Source organism: Mastacembelus armatus, chromosome 15, assembly GCF_900324485.2.
Source record: "Mastacembelus armatus chromosome 15, fMasArm1.2, whole genome shotgun sequence".
In the NCBI taxonomy this organism is placed as follows: Eukaryota; Metazoa; Chordata; class Actinopteri; order Synbranchiformes; family Mastacembelidae; genus Mastacembelus; species Mastacembelus armatus.
The window spans coordinates 12,122,513-12,147,127 of record NC_046647.1 but is presented as its reverse complement, the minus strand read 5'-3'; the positions used below and the strand labels follow the sequence as shown (position 1 = coordinate 12,147,127).

At 39.3% G+C, this 24,615-nt stretch overlaps 1 protein-coding gene across 3 annotated transcripts in view; it reads right to left on the bottom strand.

The window, feature by feature from the left end:
- The window catches only part of golga7bb (golgin A7 family, member Bb), a 75,116-nt gene extending 50,832 nt beyond the window's left edge, over window positions 1-24,284 (bottom strand). For 2 of the 3 annotated variants that reach the window (XR_003295840.1, XR_003295839.1), the window contains exons 1-5: window positions 24,200-24,284; window positions 18,954-19,079; window positions 17,807-17,959; window positions 12,787-12,888; window positions 11,288-11,492 (exon numbers count right to left, since the gene is read on the bottom strand). Coding sequence is in view for 1 of the 3 variants with exons in the window: in XM_026309283.1 (XP_026165068.1) it covers window positions 11,409-11,492; window positions 12,787-12,888; window positions 17,807-17,959; window positions 18,954-19,079; window positions 24,200-24,211 (477 nt within the window). In the remaining 2 variants the exon portion in view is untranslated. Of the gene's footprint in view, window positions 1-10,403; window positions 11,493-12,786; window positions 12,889-17,806; window positions 17,960-18,953; window positions 19,080-24,199 lie in introns of those variants that run through there. The other variant, XM_026309283.1, reaches the window with a different exon arrangement.
- Window positions 24,285-24,615: the final 331 nt, after the last annotated feature.

Here is a 24,615-nt window from a genome sequence, read left to right as displayed (position 1 = left end):
TAAACCTCCTGCATACATAGCAGACAGATCTTCTGACTCCACAGACCAAATTCATTAGAGACACGCTGAGGCCCCATCTCTATCTTCACAATGCTGCTATGTTAATTTACAATGTCACTCTCATTCTTATTATGGGCTTACTGGAATGCTAAGGAACACCAGGTCTGTATGACTGTGTGTGTGCATGACAGCACTACGTCCAAAGAGGCAGTAGGGTAGAGGAGAACATGCCAGACCATCTGCCTCCAATGGCAGGTTGCATTTTGTTACCTATGAATAATATAACAGCACAGCGAAGGATAAACACACATGTACAGTATGTGTTTGAGCACAAGATGAGTTTTAAGTACAATAACTAAAAGGTTTACTTGAACACATCATAATTTATGTAGCCTTTTTTAAGTCCTTAAATGGATGCTATATAGTGGAGAATTCTTAAGTTGTAAATATTAAATATTTACTGTTAATAACAGTCTTTATTGACTTTCTTCCTAAATATATGAAAGGACAGTCAAGGAATAAGGAGGTGGAGAGAAAAGAAAATGTTATGGATTTTCAAGAGTCATAACAGTGAAAAATAACAAAAGAAAATGTCAACATAACATCTGATATAAAATATTTGCCCCTTTGCAGTGAAAAATGCCATAAATTGTCTACAATTTATAATCTACATATTTAAAATTTTAAGCACAATACTCAGAGCTGCACTAGAATCCTTCATATTTTTTAACATTTCAAATCATTTGCCTCATGATATAGAATTACAAAGGGTAATATTTGTGCTATTGCCAACAAGTTGCATGAATGACCAAAATCAACAATGCATGAGTCAGTCTCCTAATACTGTCTGTGGCACTGGTCCCTACTGAACACATTTTAAATACAGTTTTTTTTTTTATTGTTTTCTTAATAAATTCTTCCCAGCTGGGAACTGCAACTGCTTCTCAAATAGGAGATAGTGTTATATTATTAGTATTCAACAGGATGGTGTATGTGGAATTGACCCGAAATAAACTACATTGGCACGCACATGTGCATGGTAATGACACAAGCTGTCACTCAGCACCACTGTGTGGGTACTGATGTGCTGTGGAATAAGCTCTGAGATCAGACTTTGGAAACAACTAAAATAGTCAGGATAGTTCGTTGTTTCAGATCACTGAGAAGAAATGAAATGCCATCAGATTTATCTGTGAGGTTCTAAATATGGACTGCTGTCATTTATTGAATTCACATCGTAAAGTGCAGTAAAATGCATGAAGCACAAGTTCAGTTTGTTATTGAACATTAAAGACATGATATTTGTCCAGTTGCTACATCATTTAATAACTATTTTGGCAGAAAAGATGTGAGAACCTTATCATCCACAAGATGCTGACTGATAGATATTTGCTTCCATGGTGTGCTGCATGGGAGCATCACTACTCCTCTCCCCCATCTTATCCAGTGTTACTGTCCTAGCAGGGAACAGAGTTGGCCAGTATAGTCTTTCAGAGCAGTGTGTGTGTGTGTATGTATGTGTACGTTCGTATGATTCATTTCATTTTTCCCTATTCACTCACTGAGGGAAGTGTTTGTATTTGGAAATTTTTTAGCCGAAAACCTCACACATTCCATTTGAGATACTGCACCAAACTCAGCCCCTTGACATCGGTCCCAGAACCAGCTAATGAGTTGGACCCAAACCACAGATGCCACCTGTAAATATCAGGCATTTCAGCTGAGATTTAGAGACTGAACCTATTGCTTTCTAAGACATTTTAATGTAAACTAAAAGGCATCAGAGCATGAAAAACTAATAAACAAATGATGATGGATGTGTTAAAGTAATTAAAATCTCTCACCATGGGTCTCTGTTGGATCCACACTGACGATGCAGTCATGCTTTCTGTGTAAGCCAAAGAATCTGTGAAGACTGAGAGTTAGCCAAGGGCAAGTTCAGCAAGACTGTGTCCACTTAAGTTAAATATTTGAATATGTTTGTGCAGAATTTTCACCAATAAGTATGTCAAAGAGGTTCACCTGAGGTAGCTGTAAGGATGATGATGTGAGACAGAACGGAAACTTGATTGTATATCAAATCACATCTTGGGTCAGGCTCGAACTGTACCACCAAGGACTGATATGTAAGCTCACAGTTTGCATGAACAATCAATCCACAAGTATCAAAATTGTATGATAAAGAAAAACATACAGGTTTTTTTTTTTAACTATACGGCTCCCATTCTCCTGCTTAATCACCATAATGAGTGTGGCCATAATACAATAGGAGTTAGTTTATTGTTGTTAAAGATATGGTTGTGTGAACTTTTCCTATAAAGTGGTTGAAATCGGTTGTTTCCAGTTTCAGAGGATACCACTGAAGAGTGTTGGCTACACTTACTGTAACTGTATTAACATGCAAAACGCAACTAAACATACTGTGTACAGTATTTACTGTATCTACTTTGTCCATTTGTACAGGCAGAAGAAATACTATGGAAAACTAAGTTGACATATGAAGGTTTTCTGTGTCCAGTAAAACTGGATTTTATTCAAAGTATGAGGTGATGGTGAAAAAAATAAATGAAACGCAATATCCACAGTGATGGATTACTTTGCTCAACCACTTTAGACAAACCCGGAAGCAGAATAAGCATATTTTTAGGACAGAGCAGAAGAACATGACTACAGAAAGGTAAAGAGAACACATGATATCGGTAACTACAATAACAGAACAGTCTCCACTAAGAACAAGGCAAGCTTTAACAGAAATTCACTGTGATGCTTAAACTGTGTAATGTACCTGAACAGTGTCATTGAATGATGTCCAAGGACCTGCAGAAAGGATAATGTATGTGTGTGTGTGTGTGTGTGTGTGTGTGTGCCTTTATTGGCTTTATTACTCATGTTGTGGGGACTCGCTGTCCTTCAGGGGACCATGTAAATCATCAAATTTAATTTTAGGGTGATAATTTGGTTTATTGTGAGTATAAAGATAGACTTAAGGTGGGGTTAGGGTTAGGCAAGTAATGGTTATGGTTAATGGCAGAGTAAATCTCCTGGAAATAAACATCAGTCAGTGTGAAGCCTCCATGAGGGATGAAAACAAAAATGTTTGTATGTGTATGTACTTGTACGCCCAACAGAGGATTAGTTTGTAGTACTATGGCATTGAGGACATTTTAGCCGGTACTGACACCTTCACAGTGCTGTTAGAGGGTTAGGATTTCATTTTAGGGTTTATGTTTAAGGTTAAGTTAAAAGTTGGGGTTAGACATTTAGTTGTGATGGTTAAGGATAGGGTAAAGGGCTATAAAAAATGCAATGTTCTCACAAAGATAGCTGTACAATTGTGTAGGTCTGTCATGGTCAGTGCCACAGCACTGTTTGGTTCCCAGAGGCTCCAGCTGTGTTTCTCACTGCTGAAATGAAGTGCAAAATGGAAATGTCCCTGTGCAAAATAAAACCTGGAACATGATGCACAATGTGTGTGTTTTAGGGGAGTTTGGTCATGTGTGTGTATGTCTGTCTGCGCGCATGTGTGTGTGTCTGTGTGTGTGTGCACACGTGAGCGCACACACATGCAGCTTGTTTTGTGTATAGGCTTGTCCTCCATGTGGAAAAATAATCCAAATACTTATTTTTTTCACTAACAACCACCAATCACACAATGGCCCGTAAACTGCAATTGCACAATGTTCACTCAGAAAATGACAGAAGGTCAGTTATGGAACAAAACAGACCCAAAAAAGGAGCGGAAGGAGACAGGAAGATAGAGTTGTATAAATGTGGATGCGTACGCTTTAGTGGTCATTTCTGTAAAGCTGTAACCAGAAAGTAATGTACATATGTTTATTCTCACTTGTCCCCACGCAAACAATCGAGCAGACTTTACATAGGCTCATAAATGGAGTAGTGTAAAGGCTCGTCCCATGTGTCCTCGGGCCATTTCAGGCCTAATTCCAGCATAGGCGCACTCTGGGGTTCATTGCAGCCCGACATAAACGTAAATGCTTCATCATCCCTGCTTATAATTGCTCAAATACATCTCCAGTCATTTGATTTCAATTCATTTGACTAATTTTAACACACCCAAGTACTAAACAAGCACAGGATACAAGAAATGAAGCTACAACAACCACCTGAGCATGAAATGAATGGCATCACACACACAGCGTCGTGTGCTAAATAGGTTGTAGATTATTGTAATAATTTCAAGCCATTCTCTTTTCAATATGCCAAAGATAATTAAATAAGTGATAATATATTCAAATGCATTGTCATTTATTCCATTTCCTTCCCTCACGGACACAAAGAGGTTGGAATAGCTCCAAGAAAATTCCAGGTCATTCTGTAGCCAAGTGCATTAGACTATTTAACATGCTTTGTGGTTTGTGATTATGGAACAATGGCTATACAGAAACACACGTGCATATAATGAGAAGTACACAACGAAACAATCTGGATTTCTGTAGAAGCCTGAAACAATGTGTCAAAGCTCTTCCTCTGTCAATCTGTGACGTCTGTGCTCTGCAGGATTCCTTCCCTGCTTCATTTAAAAGCCATTAGGAGGGCAGTGTCTGACACAGCTCCATGTAGTTCCCTTTAGCAAAGGATTTAAGCAGAATGAAACACAATGACCTCTGTCTCACAATTAACCCAGATGATCAGAAGTGACATTTTAACTGGAACCGTACGTTTCCAGCCTCAGACAGCGGGCGCTTAACATTGTGTTTTTATGTCGCATTCTGGGCTGCGCTTGGGGCAGTTCCAGCAGCAAACACAGCATAAGAACTGTCAATCACACTGAGGTTAAATAAACTGAGAGGATATTCATGCCAAAGCTAACAGGCAAGGCAGTGGGTATAGTTGGGAAAATTGATTTAAAAGACTCTCTAAAGCTGGGCTAAACACAATAAATCAAGTGTGGCCAAAACAGAGAGAGGGACAAATCCTGAAGTTTCCACCATGTTTTACCCCTTTCTCTCCTCAAAAAGCATCTCAGCACTGTGGTTTTCAAGACAGACTTTCAAAATAAATGTTCAGAATCAGCTACAACATCCATGTTCAAACAATAAGCCAAAAAGGTGTGTGTGTGTGTGTGTCTGTGAGGGTGAGTGAGGTTGTGTGTACAGAAAGTGTGTCTTCTGAGGGAAGAAGCAAAAGCAGAAGTCTTTCTGTTTGATTCAGTACAGTGATGTTAATGCACAGCTGAAACTGATTGTATATGTGGAGAAATGTTTGGTGGGTCTGAGTGGGAACTGCCAGAAATGAACACTCATTTTATTTTACTGAATTCCTGTTTTGTTTTTTTCTTGTTTTTGCATGTGTGTGTGTGTATGATTCCAGTCCCAAATGAGTGTCATAAGAGTGAGATTATAGGAGTGAACAGCCTCCCCTAATGTCGCCAAAGGACCATACATTTCACAGAAGCCAACAGCTTGGCCTGAGGGGCTCTGTTTGATGCATAACATGCAAGCACACCTTTGTAAACTTCACCATAATGACTGCACTGTGTTTGCCAAGCCTGTCTGCCAATCAAAAATGTTTCTGGAACACGGAGGCAGTGAGATCCTGATTTTAGGAATAAACATTTTAAGCAATCAATACCAGAAAGTGACTTTTTCCCCTGCAGACCAGCTTGACTAAGACAGAAATTGTAGAAAAAGTAAAACAGATCACATTTTTTTTTCCTGTTTCAGGAATAAAAAATGAAAGAACAGGAAGGGTGTGGAGGAAGTAGAACAGAAAGTTTTGCACAGCCAAAAAAAAAAAAAAAAAAAATTTTAAAACTTGGAAACTCAAACTAATTGTAATAACAAACTACAGCAGAAGGTAGGGAAAAACATTTTAAGGAAGAAAGGAGGTCTGTGAAGAAGAAGAGGGGAGCTTGTTAGCGCGGGAGTGACCTTTCCCCGCAGGTGTTGAGAGCTTTCTTCACTCCTCTGCTGTGTTTGAGAAAACATCAGCTCCTTCTCAATGCTCCTCCTCTGTCTCCACTCCTGTTATCTTAACTAAGCCTCAGTGTGTGCCAGAACATTATTGCTAATTTTTGGCCTTATGAGCAGGCTATGACGGATCTACTGTACACCTCTTATGCACACACACGCTCACATATACACACAGAAAAAAAGCAGTCTGGACTGTCACCACTGCAAAGAAATCCTCAGAGAACTCAATAATGTACTTCCCCTAAACCTATGTTAAATGATTTTTGGCCACTTGTGAACAGTGCAACAAGCTGCAAAATATGAAACTTAGTTAGATTACAGTATCACCTTATAAAACCGATAATGTGAGTTATAACTATTGCCTATTTATACATCTGGTAGACATAGAACAGCATTTTTAGCTATTTCAAGCTATATTTCTGTCCAGCTGGTGAATTTAAATCCAATATTGCTTCCAGCAACTTTATTTTTGGTCTCCACCAATTGCTGAGGAAAAAATATCTTGATATAAGAAATTACCCACAGTGCATTTAAGTCACGAATCATTTAAGCAGTTTCCATTCCAAAGGGCTAGTTCATGTCAAAAGCTATTTCAAATAACGTTTTCATTTAAAAAAAAAAAAAATTAGTATTGTGGCTCACCTATTTTTATTATGAATAGAACAATTTTAATGGACTACCAAGCACCAAACCTTTAAGGTGGCCTGGTGTGTACCAATAATCTGAACTTTTAAGACTCATCACTCACAGAGAAATACTCATTATGCACATTTTATGCTCTCCTTCAAGTTCATTCATGCAGATTGTCCCTATACTGAACTTCTAAAACAAATGCTGTGAAGAAGGACTGATTTGTTCTGGACAATTATGTATTAGTCACACACCCATTGCAAAATCCTTTGGTTAGTAGAAATCATATTGTTTACAGAAATCGATCCATTTGCGTTTAGCTGGCTCTTGTTTTCATGGTACTTGATATGAAACTGAAAATATAAGTTTTTTAAACCTCTAACATAAGGCAGATATGTAGGACATCTAACCTGGAACATTTGCACCAAGTTACCTGCCAGCTGAATATTGTGTTTGGATCCAAGATTTCAGTATTGAGCTTTTGTTAAAGAACACTGCCTCCTTTAGGGCACTTGGATCAGATTTGTAGCTACTGTTCACAAAACACACAACACTGCTTTTCTCCTTCATGTACAGAGAATAAATGCAATTAAAACTACAACTCTGAGCTTAAAGCTGCTGTAATAAGTAAAAATACATTTTATTTTATTAATGTCACATGACTAAGGAAAAGCTTGCTTGTAGTTAATGCTGCTAACTGCTCATAATCAGCGTGTTTTCCAGCAGCAGAAGGCAGCTGTTTTCAGAAAGAATGACCTCACTAAACTAAACCCACTGAGCACAACCTGTCCACCAAATGCCAGGTAACATAAGCATTTGACTGGTGAACACAGTGGAACATTTGGCAGCTAACCTATTTCCCTTATTAATTAGTTATGACTCTATGTAAATAAACATATTTTGCTAGTATGTTTGCCAATCTAACTTAAAAGGTAATTACATGTCAGTGTTATTAATGTAATTACATGTCAGTGTTATTAATACTATTGTTATTGTTGTATTTTTTTTTTTAACAACAAAACAGCTGAACTCTACAGTGAACAAAGCCAACTGCCTAAGAATTTACCTTCCAGTACCGAGGACTTGGAGATTCTGCCCTCAAGTGACATGACTTGGCCTCATTGTGGAGTTTCCTTTTGTGAATATCCTCAGAAATAAGAGCAATCCCAGCCTTATATGAACTGTAAGCAGAGACACTGGATAGCTCAAGTTTCTAAACAATGAAAAAAAAGCAGCATGCAGTCACAATAATTAACAATAATCTCTTTCCATCAACTTCATCAAATATTTTATTCATCTCTTGGAAATTCTTTTCCCTAGGCTCTGAATAATAATAATAATCTGCTTTGAGAAAAAAATACATGAATCCATTTCAGTTAATATGTAAATAATCTCTTGTAAACACATAAACAGCATACAAGATAAGATATAAATTCGTCTCTCTCTGCAGCACAACTAAAGGACTTTGCTGATCAGGGATTTCATTTCTTATCGTCTGGGACTCACATTGTTTACATCATGCAGCATTAAACATCAATGCAGTTTCCCCAAGGCAAAACAGCTCTGAACTCGAAGCAACTCAAAAACACTGGTACCAAGACTCTACACTACATTATCTGCTAGATTTTTAGGAAGACATCATGTTGCATTATGAATAACCTTTCACCTGTAACAGCATCACATACATACGATATCTGGGTTCACGGCACTGATGAGTCCATGTGTCTGAATGGAACTGCTCCACTCTCAGATACAGTACTAACGTGGCATGTGCATGTACATGTACATGTGTAAATGTAGATACAAATGTAGATACAACACAGAAAAATCAGTTTTCTGACCTGATGGTGGCAGTAGACGAAAAATCAGGGGATCACCAACGTTATTACAAGCCTTTGACTGTGGCACATTATATACTGTACACAGACCTTTGTCTGAAGATCATTATCACTCTCCTGTTTACCTCCACAGTAACTGACATTGTTATTATTGCAAACAATCATATGCGACATTAGCAACATTTTAATCATGGTTTTGGACAAAACAAAAGAAGATACTACATGGCAGCTCACAGCTGTACAGACGATATGCTTTTATAGCTGCTCTGTCACTTGATGCCCAAATTAGACTAAATATTAAAACTTAAACATGTTTCAGGGACTAATACTGAGCAAAAGTGACTTTTGGGAATTAAACACCATAATGGCATTTCCATCCACTTCTTTATACTTCATAATAGTCAGAGTAGATAAACACTGATAAGCATGTACAGTACAGTTTTTTCTCCTGTACAGTTCATACACAGTACACTCACTGATTGTTTTCTTTATACTGTACATCGTCCAACGAGCTCCTTTATCTGCTTATTGGCAGTGTCATATTTTAAATTGGTCAGTCCGTCAGCCCCAGGTTGGGTATCCATTCCACTGCAATGAAACATGAAGGCATCGAGAAGCACAGGAGGCTGAACACAAGCACAGCTGAACTCATCTGCTGTGGTATAACGTGTGTGTAGGTTCAACTCACTGATCCTGGTAGTAAAATGTCAAGGTGAAATTAAAACTTTCACTGGACTGAAGGCAAATGACTTTCTAGTGAGTAGTTTAACTTCAGCTCAACACTAGTGCAGTAACGTTCGGGTAAAAGTAGGGCTGGTTACACAGCAGGGGCTAAGCTGAGGGTTTTATTTGTAGCTAACTATGTTGCCAAAAACAGAGGCAAATGTCTACACTCTCGAAATAAATTATGACATGATGTTATGAGGCGAGATTAAAGAAAACAAAACTGAAAGAAATATGTACAGTAAGAGTAAGATAAAGACAGAAGATGAGCCAAAGGAAACAAAATATGCAGACACGCAAACAGGGTTTGAGTTTTTTTTTTCACAAAGTTGTGTCTTTTGCTAGATGTTGTGTGGGTGTGCCGTCTACTGGCATCAACATTTTTGCTACACAATGATCATCCTTTGTATCATCAGCCTCCATGTACACATTCAACAGACAGGATGTACCATTTCCAAAGGAGACAGATTTATGCTCCTCTGACTGTGCTGTCTTGTGTAGTAAAAAGGCACCTGCAGAGCAGTGCGGTAATGTGAATAAGTAGCGGTGAATATTAGGTTTCATTAAGCAGCATGAAAGGGTTTGAATCATACCAACTTCACCTTTACACTCAATTTTTTTTGGTAGATTTTTTTTTTTAAAGTTCAGAAGCTTCCCCTGTCTGACCCTAGAGGGAGCTACAACTGTATTGACAGAATACTGACAAAATGACATGCACTATTAACATGATCCCCATATCGCATGACACTAAACTGTGAAATTGACAAATTATAATAATAAACACAACTTAATGACAGACAAATTTTAAATCTGAAATCTTCACCTGCAACATCTATGTTCTCGCTGCTGCGTGCATGTTCATTACTGTTTTGATTTTGTATTTTATATAATTAGGAAAAAATTCAGCATCTAAAAGAGAGCCATAGAGACAGACTAATAAAGGTTGAGGTATTGAGGTTTGTGTGGGCTGATCCTCCTATTCATACCTACTCTCATATACACCAAAAATACACACCTGTCAGTAACACCCATACAGCTGTAGAAATAACAATTAACACAGGTTTCAGGTTTCTCGGAACCAAATGTGTCAATGTGTGTTTGGTTCTTATATATTGCACTGATGCTTGCTCTTTGATGTCTCTTTAATGATTATCAAGTTTCATCTTACACTAGGTAAGGCTGGTCACTGGCACAGACAGACAGACACAGACAGACACACACACACACACACACACACACACACACACACACACACACACACACACACACACACACACACACACACACACACAACAATAACCAGATATATGTAGTGAAGCTGGCAGAGTCACATGGCCGCTAGCCACAGGTATGTATATATTCATGTCAGTGTTAGTATGTGTCTGTATGAGTACATGGGGACAGTTGTGAGCATTCATATGCATGTGTGCGTGTAGGAAAGAGTGTGTGTGCGTAGGAGTGTAACCTACAGTACAGCTGTGATGTGGATCACCAGTATCCACTGCTGTGAAAGAGAAGAACAAATAATCCAAGGTGCTCTGTGTTAGCTGTTTGATATTGAAGCCAAATGCATGTGAATGGAGCATAGAAACAAGCAATCCCACAGCAGGCCCAATTTGCCAGCATTCAAAGTGGCTTGACCCCAACCGCCTGAAATGAATGCAATCATTCACTGAGACCGGAGAACATTGGGTCTCCCAGGAGGCTGGTAGTTTTCCTCCTTCCAAATTTCAGAACTGCTGCACAAACCTAAAACTACACTGCCAATGCATTAGTAGACAGACATAGTGACAGTGACCCCCCTGAAAACAATCAGGCACCGAAGTCCATTCTAATCCAGAATAAGCCTGCTGGATCAACTGTACCACAGAGATGGCATGTCTCATGGAAACAGACGTGATGGAATGAGCAAAAAGGTGAATGGAAAAGTTGGAACAAAAGAAAATCATGATTATTTTGGTTTGGATAGCTGTTGGAGAGAAGTATATTCCCTCACAGACACTCTGGTTGTTGGCTTGTGCATGTGTCTACTGACTACGTGTGGGTTCTTTTGCACTTGTGTTTATTCTGTTGCATATCCAGTGTGTTTGTGTAAGCCAGCTCCTGTTGTCAAGGTGGTATTTCATAGGCCCCAGCAGGGAGAGTGTGAATGCTGTGAATCACCTCCTTGCCTTTTTCTCCACTTGTCTTAAAATCTGGTGCTCTCATGTTTCAACATGCGGATGTTGGTAAGCGTCCCGCTGCCCCTGTGGTGGTACCCATAAGCCTGGTGCTGCCCCTCCAGTCACCGGGCACTCCCTCCTGATGACATGCTACTGCTGGGACTTGAGGTGCCTGAGCCCCGGTCTTCAAAGACACTGATCTCTAGCTGAGGACAAAGGTCAAGGATCATCATGGCAGATTTACAGTTTCACAGTCCCCAGCAACTGCCATGATCCTGATATATCCACCTTCAGCTCATGCGTAAAACTAGCAAATGCAACGACTTTCAAAATCTACACGTTTTGTACTGCTCACACTACATTTTTGTCCCAGAGTGTTGCACAACCCAAACAAGTGATCTCACATGAGATGGACTCATGAGATGTTTTCTATTTGGAGAGATCAGCATCTTGCGTAAATGTACATCTGCTGCTTTCATCCTTCTCTGTCCCCCCTTTCCTTTTGCTTTTTCATCAAATATTACTTAACTCACATCTCAGACTTTTCCTCTAATATAATCATGTTTTGTTTTTGGCCATGATAAAATCAAACATGCTGGAAAGCTCATGATCATGATATGCCTCAATAGTGGTCAAACTAGATATGCAAATGTGCTCATTCATGGGTTTTGACTCAAAAACCTCTCTGGGGCAGGCAGATCAAGGCCAAAGTCATTTTGTCTGCATTATGCCTTGGATACACTCGGCTGGACCATCAGCCCTAGCCTGATAAGCCCCAATATGAATGACGACAAGACCAGTTTCAAATCAAGAATAAAATATTATGGAGTTTTAGACAAAGAGATCATGCTAACAAGAATATATAAGTTATGAGCAGGATACATCAGCCTGCTCTTTAGGAGAATGACGTCTCTAACTAGTCTTCACAAACAAAGACCACATTGAATGGGAGTGTATTGACTAATAAGTGTTGGTCATAGGTTGGCTCTGTCATTTGAAGCAGGTTCTCTGAACAGTCTACGTCAGTGAGGTCTGTGTGATGGTCTATTGGACACCTTCTCACTTTCTGCCTCTTAAGCTACATGAGGACCAGTGACAGGCTCACTCTGACTGACAAAGAGACACACATCTGGCTGCTTCTGAAAAAAATACATGCACACACTTTCTGATTCACCACATTGTCATGTTTTTTTTTTTTTTTAACCTTCACTCCTGGGAACAATATTGAACAGCTTCTCTGTAGTAGCTGGAGTTTATGTGCCTTGTTCAAGGGCACCTTGATGGTAATTTATGAGGAGAAGGAGGTAGTTTGTATTCATTTATCCAACACAGATGTTTCTTGCAGTGATCTTAACTGGAGAACTTCACTCCTGAAATCCGTTTTCTCCTACCTTTAAATAACTGTCACCTATGAGTCTTCTGCTGTATATGTCTGACTGTCTTTTCCTCCCTCTCTATCTGTTTGACTTGAGGAAGCAGCATCAGATGAGTGAAGGATACAACTCTCATTCCTCTCTCTATGGGGTCTGTGAGCAGTAGTCCTCTAGGAGCGTAGATCTTCTCATTCTGCTCCTGGATGTAGCTTGATATTTTCTTCAGCACCTGGAATAAAATGCCACACAGAGGGGTTAGAAAGGGACAGAGGTACATTTAGAGATAATCATGAATTGATTAGAACCACTAGAGGCCTGATGAAAACCTTTAACATGAGGAGAAGATATGATCCAGCAGAAAATAATCTCAACACAATACTCCAACTCAGGATCCATTACCTGTATATTACTCTGTGTTACACGTAAAAGAGGTAAATGTACAGAGCTGCAGCAACTTTAACCTCCTCCTGTGATGTTTTTGGTGGAAAAAATGAAAAATGGAAGAAATTAGTTTGCAGTCCCTCTGCACATAGTTAGCATGCAGCATATGATACTGAATTTCTTGAGTCATTGCCCGTCTTTATTTTTCCCTGAACATTATACTCTAAACTCAAAGTAATTCCATTACGCTCTAAGTACAGCACTTATTTTTATATATAGTTCCAAGCCACTCATGTCAAGCAAGGCTGTATGAATTGAATTACTAAAACTGACTAGCATTAGCTTTTCTCTTTTTGAAGTTTTCCATTTAGATGCTTTAGTTCCTAATTCCAAAGATGGCTCTCTCAGGCTAAATGTCATGCATTGGTTAACTGTCGGGGCAATTTGGAAACACTCTAAAATGTGAGGTGGACAGTTTATTTAGATTACACTGGCACTGGAGTTATTTCTCAGTTTTGCAAGTGCGTATTGCATCAACTGCGCAAAAACCACAGAGCAGCAGGGGAAATTGAAACTGAATGCTAAGTTCAGACCATGCCTTGGCACACGGGTTCATATAAAGATGTCTATATACATTTTCCTATGCATCAAATAAAATCTAATTACACACATATCTCCTTGGAGACTAAAACACAGTGATGCAGTCACAGGTTGTTACTGATATCATCCGAATGACTGCTGACTGATGGCTGGTCATGGCTATTGGATAGCTATTAGCTAAAGTGGTATCTTTGCAGCAACATATTCAGGCTCAGTTATGCCCCTGTGGACACCAACAATGCTGATGTGCCATGACGCTACCTAACCGTGTGAGTCAGGTAACACATGCCCCATTGGGCCTAATGTACTGAGATAGCTCTCACTGCTCCTAAAGGGAGATGCCATCTTTCACACATCTGCATGTCTGTGCTAAAACAACACACATTCGTATCACTCAAAGAAAAAAATCACAGCATCACATACTCTGTATTAAATAGAAACTCTAGTTTATTACAACTTTGTTATTATATTCAAACATATAATCTATAACTTCGAAAGCAAAACCAAAACTGTCTGCACATGACAATCTGCCTAACCTGTGGATTTATTTAAGTCCTGTACAATTCACTTACTGCACATCTTTCTTCTTTTTTGTAAACTTGATAGTCTATGTACACCATTAAAACTGCAAAACAGAATCCAAGTAGTAACTACAACAACCCTTTCACAGTATGATTCACTGAGATATGACCCTTTCATGAGTATTTCTAAACTGATTTACTGAACATGACAGATTCACATCCTCTCTTGTAAGTTAACTAAAGGTCACTGCAGCACTCAGCCTTGAGAGATTAAAACAATAGAGAGCAAGCAACACACTGAGCATCGCTCCTCAGGGATGTCAATGGCCTGTTACAGCTGCAGGCACAGCTGCTAATATTATGACCTCTGCTATTGGAGACTGAACCACAGAAGAAAACGTCTTTCTGGCTCTTATTGGGAGAAGAAGAGATTTGCTATGAAATCTCTGGAAAATGTTACAGTCAGGGAGCAAACAAGAAATGGATTTCCTCAGGGAAAAGCTAAATAGGAAGGAACCATCAAAATGCATGTTGCTCTAATGCACAGCTTTAAATCAGATCCATTCAAAGTATACCTACTGTAAGCAGAACGCAATCAATATTTGGCATAAAACAATGACAGTACTGTATATCCCCAAATTCTTAGCACAATATAAACTGTGGCTTTTGTTAAAACCTCCATCAAATAGAATCAAACAGCTTAGAGAAGAAGCAAAGACATACAGCGGAGCCCTGACTAATGGGTTTATTGTGATGCAGGGAAAAGGCCAATCCTTCCACTGCAGCTCAGTCCTCTTCAGCATAACAATACGACAGTCAACTATCCAAGCTGTGCTTCTGTTGTACTGGCATGTATGTGACAGCCCTGTTTGCAAGAGCTTTGTAAGTGTGTGTATTCTACCTAAGAGGTAAAGGTGTCACGTGCTATGAGTGTATCCCTGTGCTTGACTGAAAGTTGTTTATGTCACCAAGTGCATTATAAAGGGAACAATGTGTGTAAGCATATGCGCAGCCACTTTCTTTTTAAATAACAAGAGAGACACAGAGGACACAAACTATGCGTGAGGGAAGCTGTACAAATGCTTGTGTGCACATGTATCTGTTCTGACATGCTGGGAGTAATCAGCGTCCTTTGATAGGGGGAGATACAAGCATCAAGGATGTCTCAGTGCTCCACTGACTTTGCACACAGATCCACACTCGCTGGTGTGTGGCCTCTTTATCGGCGCACACACGCATATGTGCACACACAGCATCAACCTGGGTGGGTGTATTTGTTCATCGTCAGTCATAACGTCATTTCAGCCAAGATGATGAAGTTAAACAAGTAAATAAACAACTCTCCTGTGGGGCTGATACAATCTCAGGGTCTCAATGGAGCAGCACACAGCTGACATGGAGATGAAAGGAGCCTCAGACCAGGCCATTTCTGCATGGCTTCAATACAGCAATAAGTTCTTCTGTGCTTCTTGGTCGAGCTCCCAGGACCGCTGTGCCACTTTGATAAAGAAATGTTTACAACACACGGCAAGACTAAGGAGATGAATGTTGTGGGTGACAGAGATCAGAACAGAGAAGCATGGTGTGACTTCATGCCACTCCAGTTTCATCTAAAACAGCGACAGGTACACACACACACACACACACACACACACACACACACACACACACACACACACACAAAAGAAAATAAACCACAAGAGGATTAATCAAACTCACTGTGTATGCGATTGTGTTATGTATGCATGTGTTCTTGTTTAATCACCTGCCCTTTCTCAAGATGGACATGTTTGTTCTGCGGAAGGTAAATGTCATGTTACAGCTGGCGTGCCACGGTTTGCCCACCGGCACACAGGTGTGGGCTTTAGAGCGGATTTTAAAATGTTGTGGATGGACTGCTGAGGGAAACAAGTGGATTCAAGAATGTGATGGTATCTCATGGTTTCTGGCTCTGCTGTCCAGTGTCAGTGGAAGTAAATAACTGTGTGTTTTGACCTTAGAGAGTCAGGGTGCATTAGAACACACAACTGAATATTTTTATGTGTGAACGAGAACTGACTTCCGTAAAAGTGGAAAAATATGGGAGGAAATTAGTGCACAGACAGTGCAATTTATGATTTCCAGCTGTTAATGAAAAATGTTTGAGCAAAAATTTTCCAGTATTCTTCTGCACGCTAAGAGGATCCAGATCCATTTAATTACCTGCATATCTTATATAGTCTGATATTAAAATTATTTCTGTGTTGAGTTTGCATGTATTTCCAGTGCCTGCATTGGATTCTTCCAGGAGCTCCAGTTTCCTCCAGCACATAACATGTAAAATATTTCCAAGATACTTTAATAGGGTAAAACTGGTGAATTGCCTGTTGGTTGTTTATGTGTCTTACCAGTGTGAAAAACTGGCTGCCTAAAAGACTGAGTGGAAATGTATGATTTCCTTTCATTTACAGCCCAAATGTTTTACATCATCATACGTGACATCATCAGGTCTGCTCTGCAATCCATGATAGGTCAAAACACATTTTCCCCTTTTGGAATTAATGATTACATTTTCTATAGAAGGTGTATTTTAGCTGCAGAAATGAGAAAATGGTGATCAATCATACTAAAAAGTAAGGCCTGGTGTGCCCTGAAGAAAATGTTTATTTAATAAAAGCAGGTATGAAACAATTAAAGGCCTATTTAACATTTAGGGGGACAGGTCTGTTTGGTTTCTGAGAGCCAGTAGATTGATGAAAAGATTGATATCACCATGTGTGTTAAAGTGAGATAGAACATTGATAGGTAGAGGAAGAGGTTTTAAACTGAAGACAGCCAGGCTAGCTTCCTCCCCACGGCTTTGGTTTTTCTACTAAGATAATTGCAACTGGCTCTGTCTCAATATAAAATACACAAATATGAGGGGGGCTACAAAACCTTTAAAATCTACAAGTTTTGCACTGCTCACACATATTTGTCCCAAAGTGTTGCACAACCTAAACAAGTGATCTCACATGAAGTGTACTCGTGAGCTGTTTCTTTTTAGAAAGACCACTGACCTGTGTGAGTGTACATCTGCTGCTTTCATCCTTCTCCCTTCCCAGTTTCCTTTTGCTTTCTCATCAAATATTGCTTAACTCCTGTCTCAGACTTGCTTCCTAATATAATCACATTTTGTTTTTGGCTATGATAAAATCAAACATGTTGGAAAGCTCATGATCAAGATATGCCTCGATAGTGGCTGAACTAGATATGCAAATTTGCCCTTTAAAGGGTTTTGACTCAGACCTCAAAAACTTCTCTGGGGCAGGCGAATCATTGGGAATGTCATTTTGTCTGCATTATGCCTTGGTTGCACCCCAGCTGGACCACTTTCAAATTAAAAATAAAAATGCTAAACTAAGAAAATTGCCTACTCACTCTACCTCATAAGAGTGGTATGAGCTCATTTAGATCTCAGAAAGCATATTTCAAAAAATTGTTATTTAATATATATATTGTACTTAATATATACAGTATATATATATATATATATATATATATGTTATATATTTTTTATCTATATAATATAATATATATTTTGTAACTGGTTTATATAGGTTAAGGCACACACACATAAGTATGGCTATTTTAAGCCCTATTGTTTCATGCCTATAGGTTTGTTACCTTCTCATATCGTGTCTCCATGCAGAGGAAGATGATGTACGCGGTTGCACAAGCCAGACATCCTTCCAGGTACGACTGACCTCCAATTTTTTCTGCCTCTGCATAACAAGAGTTCAGGGTCTTCACCGTCTCCTCAAGCAAGGTTCGCTCAATCTACTTACAAACAGAAACAAACATCCAGGTAAAGAAATTAAGGCATGTATACTTCATAAGTACTGTGAAAATGAAAGTTATTCTGGCATAGCTGTTAGGCCCTAAAACCACCTGCAAAATATACCAGCTACACTCTGCTGAGCCCAAGACAATCCTAAAAACACCTCACTTGCAGAGTAGGACTAAACCTAAGACTTAGAGGAATAACTGGTCAGATTGGTAATAGATTGAGCATCTGACAGAGAACTTTTAGTGAATTGAGACAGTTTAAAGTTTTCTAATGGTCCCTTCATACTCACTCCCTCTGTGTTTCTCTGTCTATGTTTATTTCTTGCTCTGTGGGTGTGGACTGTCTGCTTCAGATGCTAATTGCTAGACATCAACAATAACCCTGCATAACACCACTACAGCAATGCAGGGAGAGCACATTTGCACCTCAAATGGTTTTAATAAGCATGAAAATAGAAGCATTATGACTCAGGTTTGACTTTTTTTTTTTTAGTTTTACCTTTCTTCCTTGCACAAAGAAGAGTTTTAATATAGTTGTGACAATTTCATTCTGCTTCTTTGTGTTGAGTTCAAACTGCAGGATATTACAGGTTGTGCCGCCAAAGCTTATATCCATCTGTGAAATGGGATTCTAGCAATATCAGCAAACCTTTCCATTAGGCATAATGTTCAGATTTCAGACATTCACTGAAACATTTTAAGGATTATCATTGGCAGATTTGTTGTTATGCTCAGTTTAGAATGCACTTGGTGGTGCTGGAGTACAAGTTTAAGTTACAAATAGAAACTAATATATATTGACACACGTCAATATATTCATCATTCATGTGTGTTCTGTGATTCAGGATGAAACAATATAGTAATCTAATTATGCTATATTGAGCCATCAATCTCTCCATGTTAGAGAGTGCTGTTTCAGGTGAATTGGGATTTTCACATTTGCTTGAATATGTAAATGTCAGTGTGTACTTGTATTTGAACTCACCCTGTTGTCAAGCTCTGAAGGGAACTTGGTCTGGAAGCGACAGACTGTTCCTTCACTGTAGTCTCTCTGTATAAACACTTTGGTTACCAGGGATGCGCTGTGCCTCAGTTCCTGAAGGTTGTGGAACTAACAACAGAGGAAAAACACCAGAATATATTTACAGTATAATCATGTAGGTAAAAGAGTAGCAGGTCTCTCTCTGCTTTTGAAAGAGTGCTTTTTTGAGCTGTAGCTTAACATACAGGGAATTTAAATATGACTTTCTTTACAAAACATTCCTAATTAACATCCTCCTGATTGTCGCTGAACTGATAACTCTGCAACAGATGGGTGGTATTTTACTGTATATAGTAAGTGGGTGGTTAGGTGCTTATGTAGTATTTCTACTGTACAAACATAACTTGTAAAATGTTACGTATTAATAAAGTAATAAAATAATATTTCCTGGAGGTTTTGAGTTGTTTTTCCTGCCTACAGGTGCAAATAGTACTAAATAACTACATCAACAGCATTGCAGTACTTTTACTGCATTCCTCCTGCATCAATAGGCCCAATTGCAGTAATAACCAACATTTTGAAATACTCTACGTTACAGCACATTGATATTGAGTGGAGTGTTTTACACCCAAACAGTTATTCCCCTGAGAGGCATACGGCAAAGAGCAAGTGGGCCAGAGTAAACGTGTCCCCTGCTGATCTAAATTACTCCTCTCAAGAGGATGGCAATTAGAGGTACAGTAGGAGTTGGATGAAAAGGATGAGAGAGAAATGAACAAAAAAAAAGGGGGGGTGAGAATATAGAGTATCAAACCCAGAGAGAGGCATAGGATGCATTCATTTCAGAGACTCCATATCTTATAAAATGTGTGTGGTGATTCTTTATTACAGGCAGATTTTAATTCTATAGATATTAGAATCAAAACATGGATAGCTATTGCCATATTAACATTTTTGAAAGCAAAGAGAAGCTCTGTTTATGAGAGCACCTGCCTGAGAGAGTCATTTTCATGTATGCAGTCATGGAGATAGTTGTTTATCTCTATAAATTGTGTATCACTCACAACCGGGAATAGCATCCAAGCTTCTATTTTAGTCTGACAACTGCCAAAATCGTCTCACAGCCACTAGATCCTTCTGTCTACAAGAGCTTTTAATATCCTTCTTTTTGCCTATGCTGTTTCTGTAACACCAGCTCCCTCCTCTTCCCTGCTCTATCTTCGGGCTATCGTGATAAACAACAAGCCACTCTATTAATAGAAGCAATTACCAGCACACAATTGAGCATCACTTATCCATGTCAGAATTAGCTGGCGACGAGTCAGATTCATTAAGATTACACATGTTTCTTCTGACTGTGAGAATGTATGTATGTATGTATGTATGTATGTATGAGTGTATGAGTGTGTGTGTGTGTGTGTGTGTGTGTGTGTGTGAGAGTGAGAAATCAAGACCAGACCAGAAGTATCTGAATGAACCTCACCAGCTTCACTTCCATCATCACATGCACTGCAGTCAGGCCAGTCGTCATGTGCTCTGGCCTGTTCTTGACCTATTGACCTCTGCTTAACATTTCTATACAACAGGAGCTGTAAATTAAATGCAAAGCCCATTTATTTGCCCAAACATGGATGTCTACCCCACCACTCCCTTGGTATTAATTAGCTTGAAAATATGTGATACAGAGTTTATAACATTTTGGCCTAATGGGGATGTCATGAATAAAAGGTCACAACTATTATATTTGGCCAACCCTGTTACACAGACGTATAGTCACACTCTTTCGGTTTTTTAAGGTGCTGTTAAACCACATGGCAACAATGATCATGTCACACTGTGCAGGACAGGGCTAATGAAATGTTGATTGTCATCTGTATCAGACTCTTGCAACATCACTTGGATGCATAGTAGTGTGTATGAGTGTATTGTGAGTTGCAGTGCTAAGATGTAAATAGAAAAATGAAATGAGAACAAAGGAAAACATCTCATGCCCACCATCTGCACCAAACTTATGTTTTGAAAAAGGCAGCTCTGCATAGGTTTTCATCTTTGCCATTACATAAAATCCTTTTCACTGTGCCTCCGTTGTGTGTGTTTTTCCTAGGCCTGATTAAAAATGGCATTCTTGAAATGTCACATCAGCCAGTACAATCTATATAATTTCGTATCATATTTGGATTCACTCTCCAACCCTAACCTGAATAAACAGGAAGCTTGTCCCACCCCCTTACTTAATATACAACTTTCAAAGTCCGCAAACAGCTTTTATACAAGTGGACTTTAAAAAAAATTTCTTTAGTCACGTGGCATTGATATTACTGACAAAGTGGCCTTGTCTATGTCCATTTAAGCCTAGAAGATAAACGTTTTCTGTTGGCAGAGTGCTGATGTTTACTTTCCTGCGTGGGAGACCGGGGTACAAATCCAGTTTATTTCTGTATCTAAATATGCTACACAAACAGACAGCAATGTTAAAGTGTCATAATGATCACATAGGAATCTATTAAGAAGCTCTGCACCGTGCTACACCGTCTGACTTCTCCTCCCACCCATGCATTTTTAACTTCTAGTTTACATTTGTTTGCACACTGATTTAACTCAGAGCTGCAATAAACAAAGTGAAAAGAGGATACAGAAGGGAGACATAACACCAGTTAAGGAAGCTCATAAAAACATATCGCACAAAACTAACTAAAACAGACAGAAATCAACAAAATAGCAAAGCACAAAGAAACTAAACACATAAATCTTATTCTAACCGCAGGGTAATGCTATATATTCAAATAACTTAAAATGGAAATCCACATACATTTTTGTTGCCAATTAGTTTGACGTAATAAAAGGTTTAAAAGGTTTTCTCATGAAGGATTTTCCGAAGGAAACATATGCATTTGATCAGTTTTGAGTGGAAATAGCCAGTGGCCAAAAGAGGTGAAGGACTCTACAGTACGTCAGTTTAAACCAAAAGTAAAAGAATACACATTATCCACCAAAGCCTCCACATGACAAAAAGAAAAGAAAATAAAAAAACACATAACGTATTTACATTACCCTCCCTTTATTTATGCCCTCTAGTTTGGATCTATGGCTGCGTAAGATTCTAACTGCCATGACATGTTTCCGAGTTTATTCCTTCCAACTCAAGAAGCAGCGACAACATGGGTGAGTGCTGCCAGTGGGCAGATATTGCAAAGGACACACACAATTACAGCACACACAGTAACTGCACTCAGACATTTCATTCTCGTCTCAGAGCTCTTTCGGATATTTTTTTTTTTTTTTTTTTTTTTTACTGTCAGCGCTCTCTTTCATCTCTTCATAATATTAACTACTTTCCTGCCACTGGGAGCAGGATTTTTCATGTTTACTGCCAAGCTAGGTTGGTCAGAGGTCTATAAATCAATGAAAGTTAGACAGTGTTGACAAAGCAGTCAAATTTCCATGACATCTAGGTGGAAGATCAGTGACTGTGGGTCCAAGGCTGAAAGAGCAAATCTATTTGGAAAAAAAGGTGGATTGTTATTTCTGTATAGGGAGCTGAGTTTGTACCAGCCTCTGTGTTGAGCCAGGGCTCGCCAACAGACTGAGAGGAGACTCTGGCAATAGTGGACCTAATGGATCCAGAGATCATCCATGCAGCACAAACAGTCTAGTAGAAGTATGTGCTTATTGATAATCAGTCACTTAACATGGTCATTTTGGTGATTTGGCATGCATCAATTGCCATAGAAGGGGTTGTAATATAATACCAAACAGAGAGAGAGAAAGAGAGAGGGAGAGGCAGATAGAAAAAACATGGAGAGGGAGAGAGAGAGAGAGTAAACTGCTGCTCATCTCAGTCACCAATCACTGATGGTTACAAACTGCGGCAGCCTGTTCACATTAAATATGCCATAGATAATTGATGGGCTCTGGACATTAAATCTGTCCCGGTTCCACACACTGTACATCTTTGTGTGGATATGCATGTGTGTGTGTGTTTAATTGATGGGTCTTGGACAGGGATATTGGCAGACCACCAGAGGAAACCAGCACCGCTGTGCCAATGCTTTTCAGAGTCAAAAATTTAAAAAAGGAAAAAAAAAAAAAAACAAATCATGGATCCTACCCAGCAATGTCCTGCTTCATTCTTCAGCATCATTATGTTTGAATTGCAGCTTCACTCACTCATAAATTGGTCCATGTGTATGTGATCTGTCACCCACATACACATGGACATGCAAATAATATATAACCTTAGACCCATGCACATGTTGCATGCATGAGTAAAATGCTTGGAGCATGACACTGGAGAGTTGACAGTAAGCTGTCACAAAAATTGCACCAAAGTAATAACCATCTCCTCTAATGAGACCATTATTATGATAACTAAGCTGTGTCTTCAGTGGGATGATGACATCACCAAGGACACAAAGGGAGACAGGGGAAGACGGTGCTGGCCAGAGAGCTCCAAGGCATTACTGAGGCTAGAGATACACCTGGAAACACTGCTGATGCTGATTGGAGTAAGCACCTGTACTATGTGACTAACCAACTGACTGCTTGTACAGTTTCTGTCATGTACTGTCTACATCTTCTGTTTAACATTTATTAGTCATGAGGGGAGTGTGACCCCACAGGACTGATTATCCAAAGCTGTTTCATTTAAAATGTAAGTACAAAGCACTGTCAGGCTGATTTAAAAGTATGACATGAGGGAAAGACAGTGAGAAACTGTCCCTGTCCATGGTGCTGACTCCTTCATCATCATCATCATCATCATCATCATCATTATCATCATCATTATCATCATCATCATCACCTCTCAGTCTTCTCAGCTTTGAGCCTACTAGGTATCTGTTTCTTAGGCAGTATATGAAAAATACTGATTATGATAAAAAAGAAATATATATATGAAAAAAACAAAACTCTTTATCTGAAGATATCTGTCTGCAATTATAGTATCGGAGGTGGAAGTGGGCTCCTGGGTGAAAAATGTTATCTTGCGTGATTCAGATTCGTGAGAAGCCGGAACCAGTGGGTGGATTTGATTGAATTAAGGTTGAACATTCACCCGAACCACGGTCAATAACAACAATCAAAGGCACAACAAGCAAGACATCCGGTTCACAAGACTGAATATCTCCACCTGCACTTCTTAAAAAAAACAACAAACGAAGACACAGAGTCACTTAGGGATTGTTGATGTTTTTTTTAAAAAACATAAACCACTAAAAAAGAAAAGGCAGCGGAGGAGCAGGATTTCTTACCTCTGTCGCCATGTTGCTGTGAGAGGATGCAGGGTCTGTCCCGTGCTGAAACCGATAACCGTGTGCTCGCGCCGTGTGGGACAGCGCTGCTATAGAGCCTGGCCGGGAGGCTGGACGCACGCGCGCACGTGTAAGTGCGTAACTGCACGCGCGCGCCTGCGAGTTCTTGGGGTATGCAAATGATGTGCGAATGTTTTTATGAATGCACAAACCCGCACATCCAGCGCATCAAGGTCGGTCTTTCCAACGGCGAATGAGTGAATTCCAACGCATCCATCCGCGATTTTCTTTAGGTTAGTGTTTCTTCATGTGCCCCCGTTTCTGCGTGGACTATGAAAATTTCAGTGATTATTAATTATTCAAATAAAGTGACTTGGTTTCCGTTTCCATAAGACGCAAACTACTCTTTATTCACT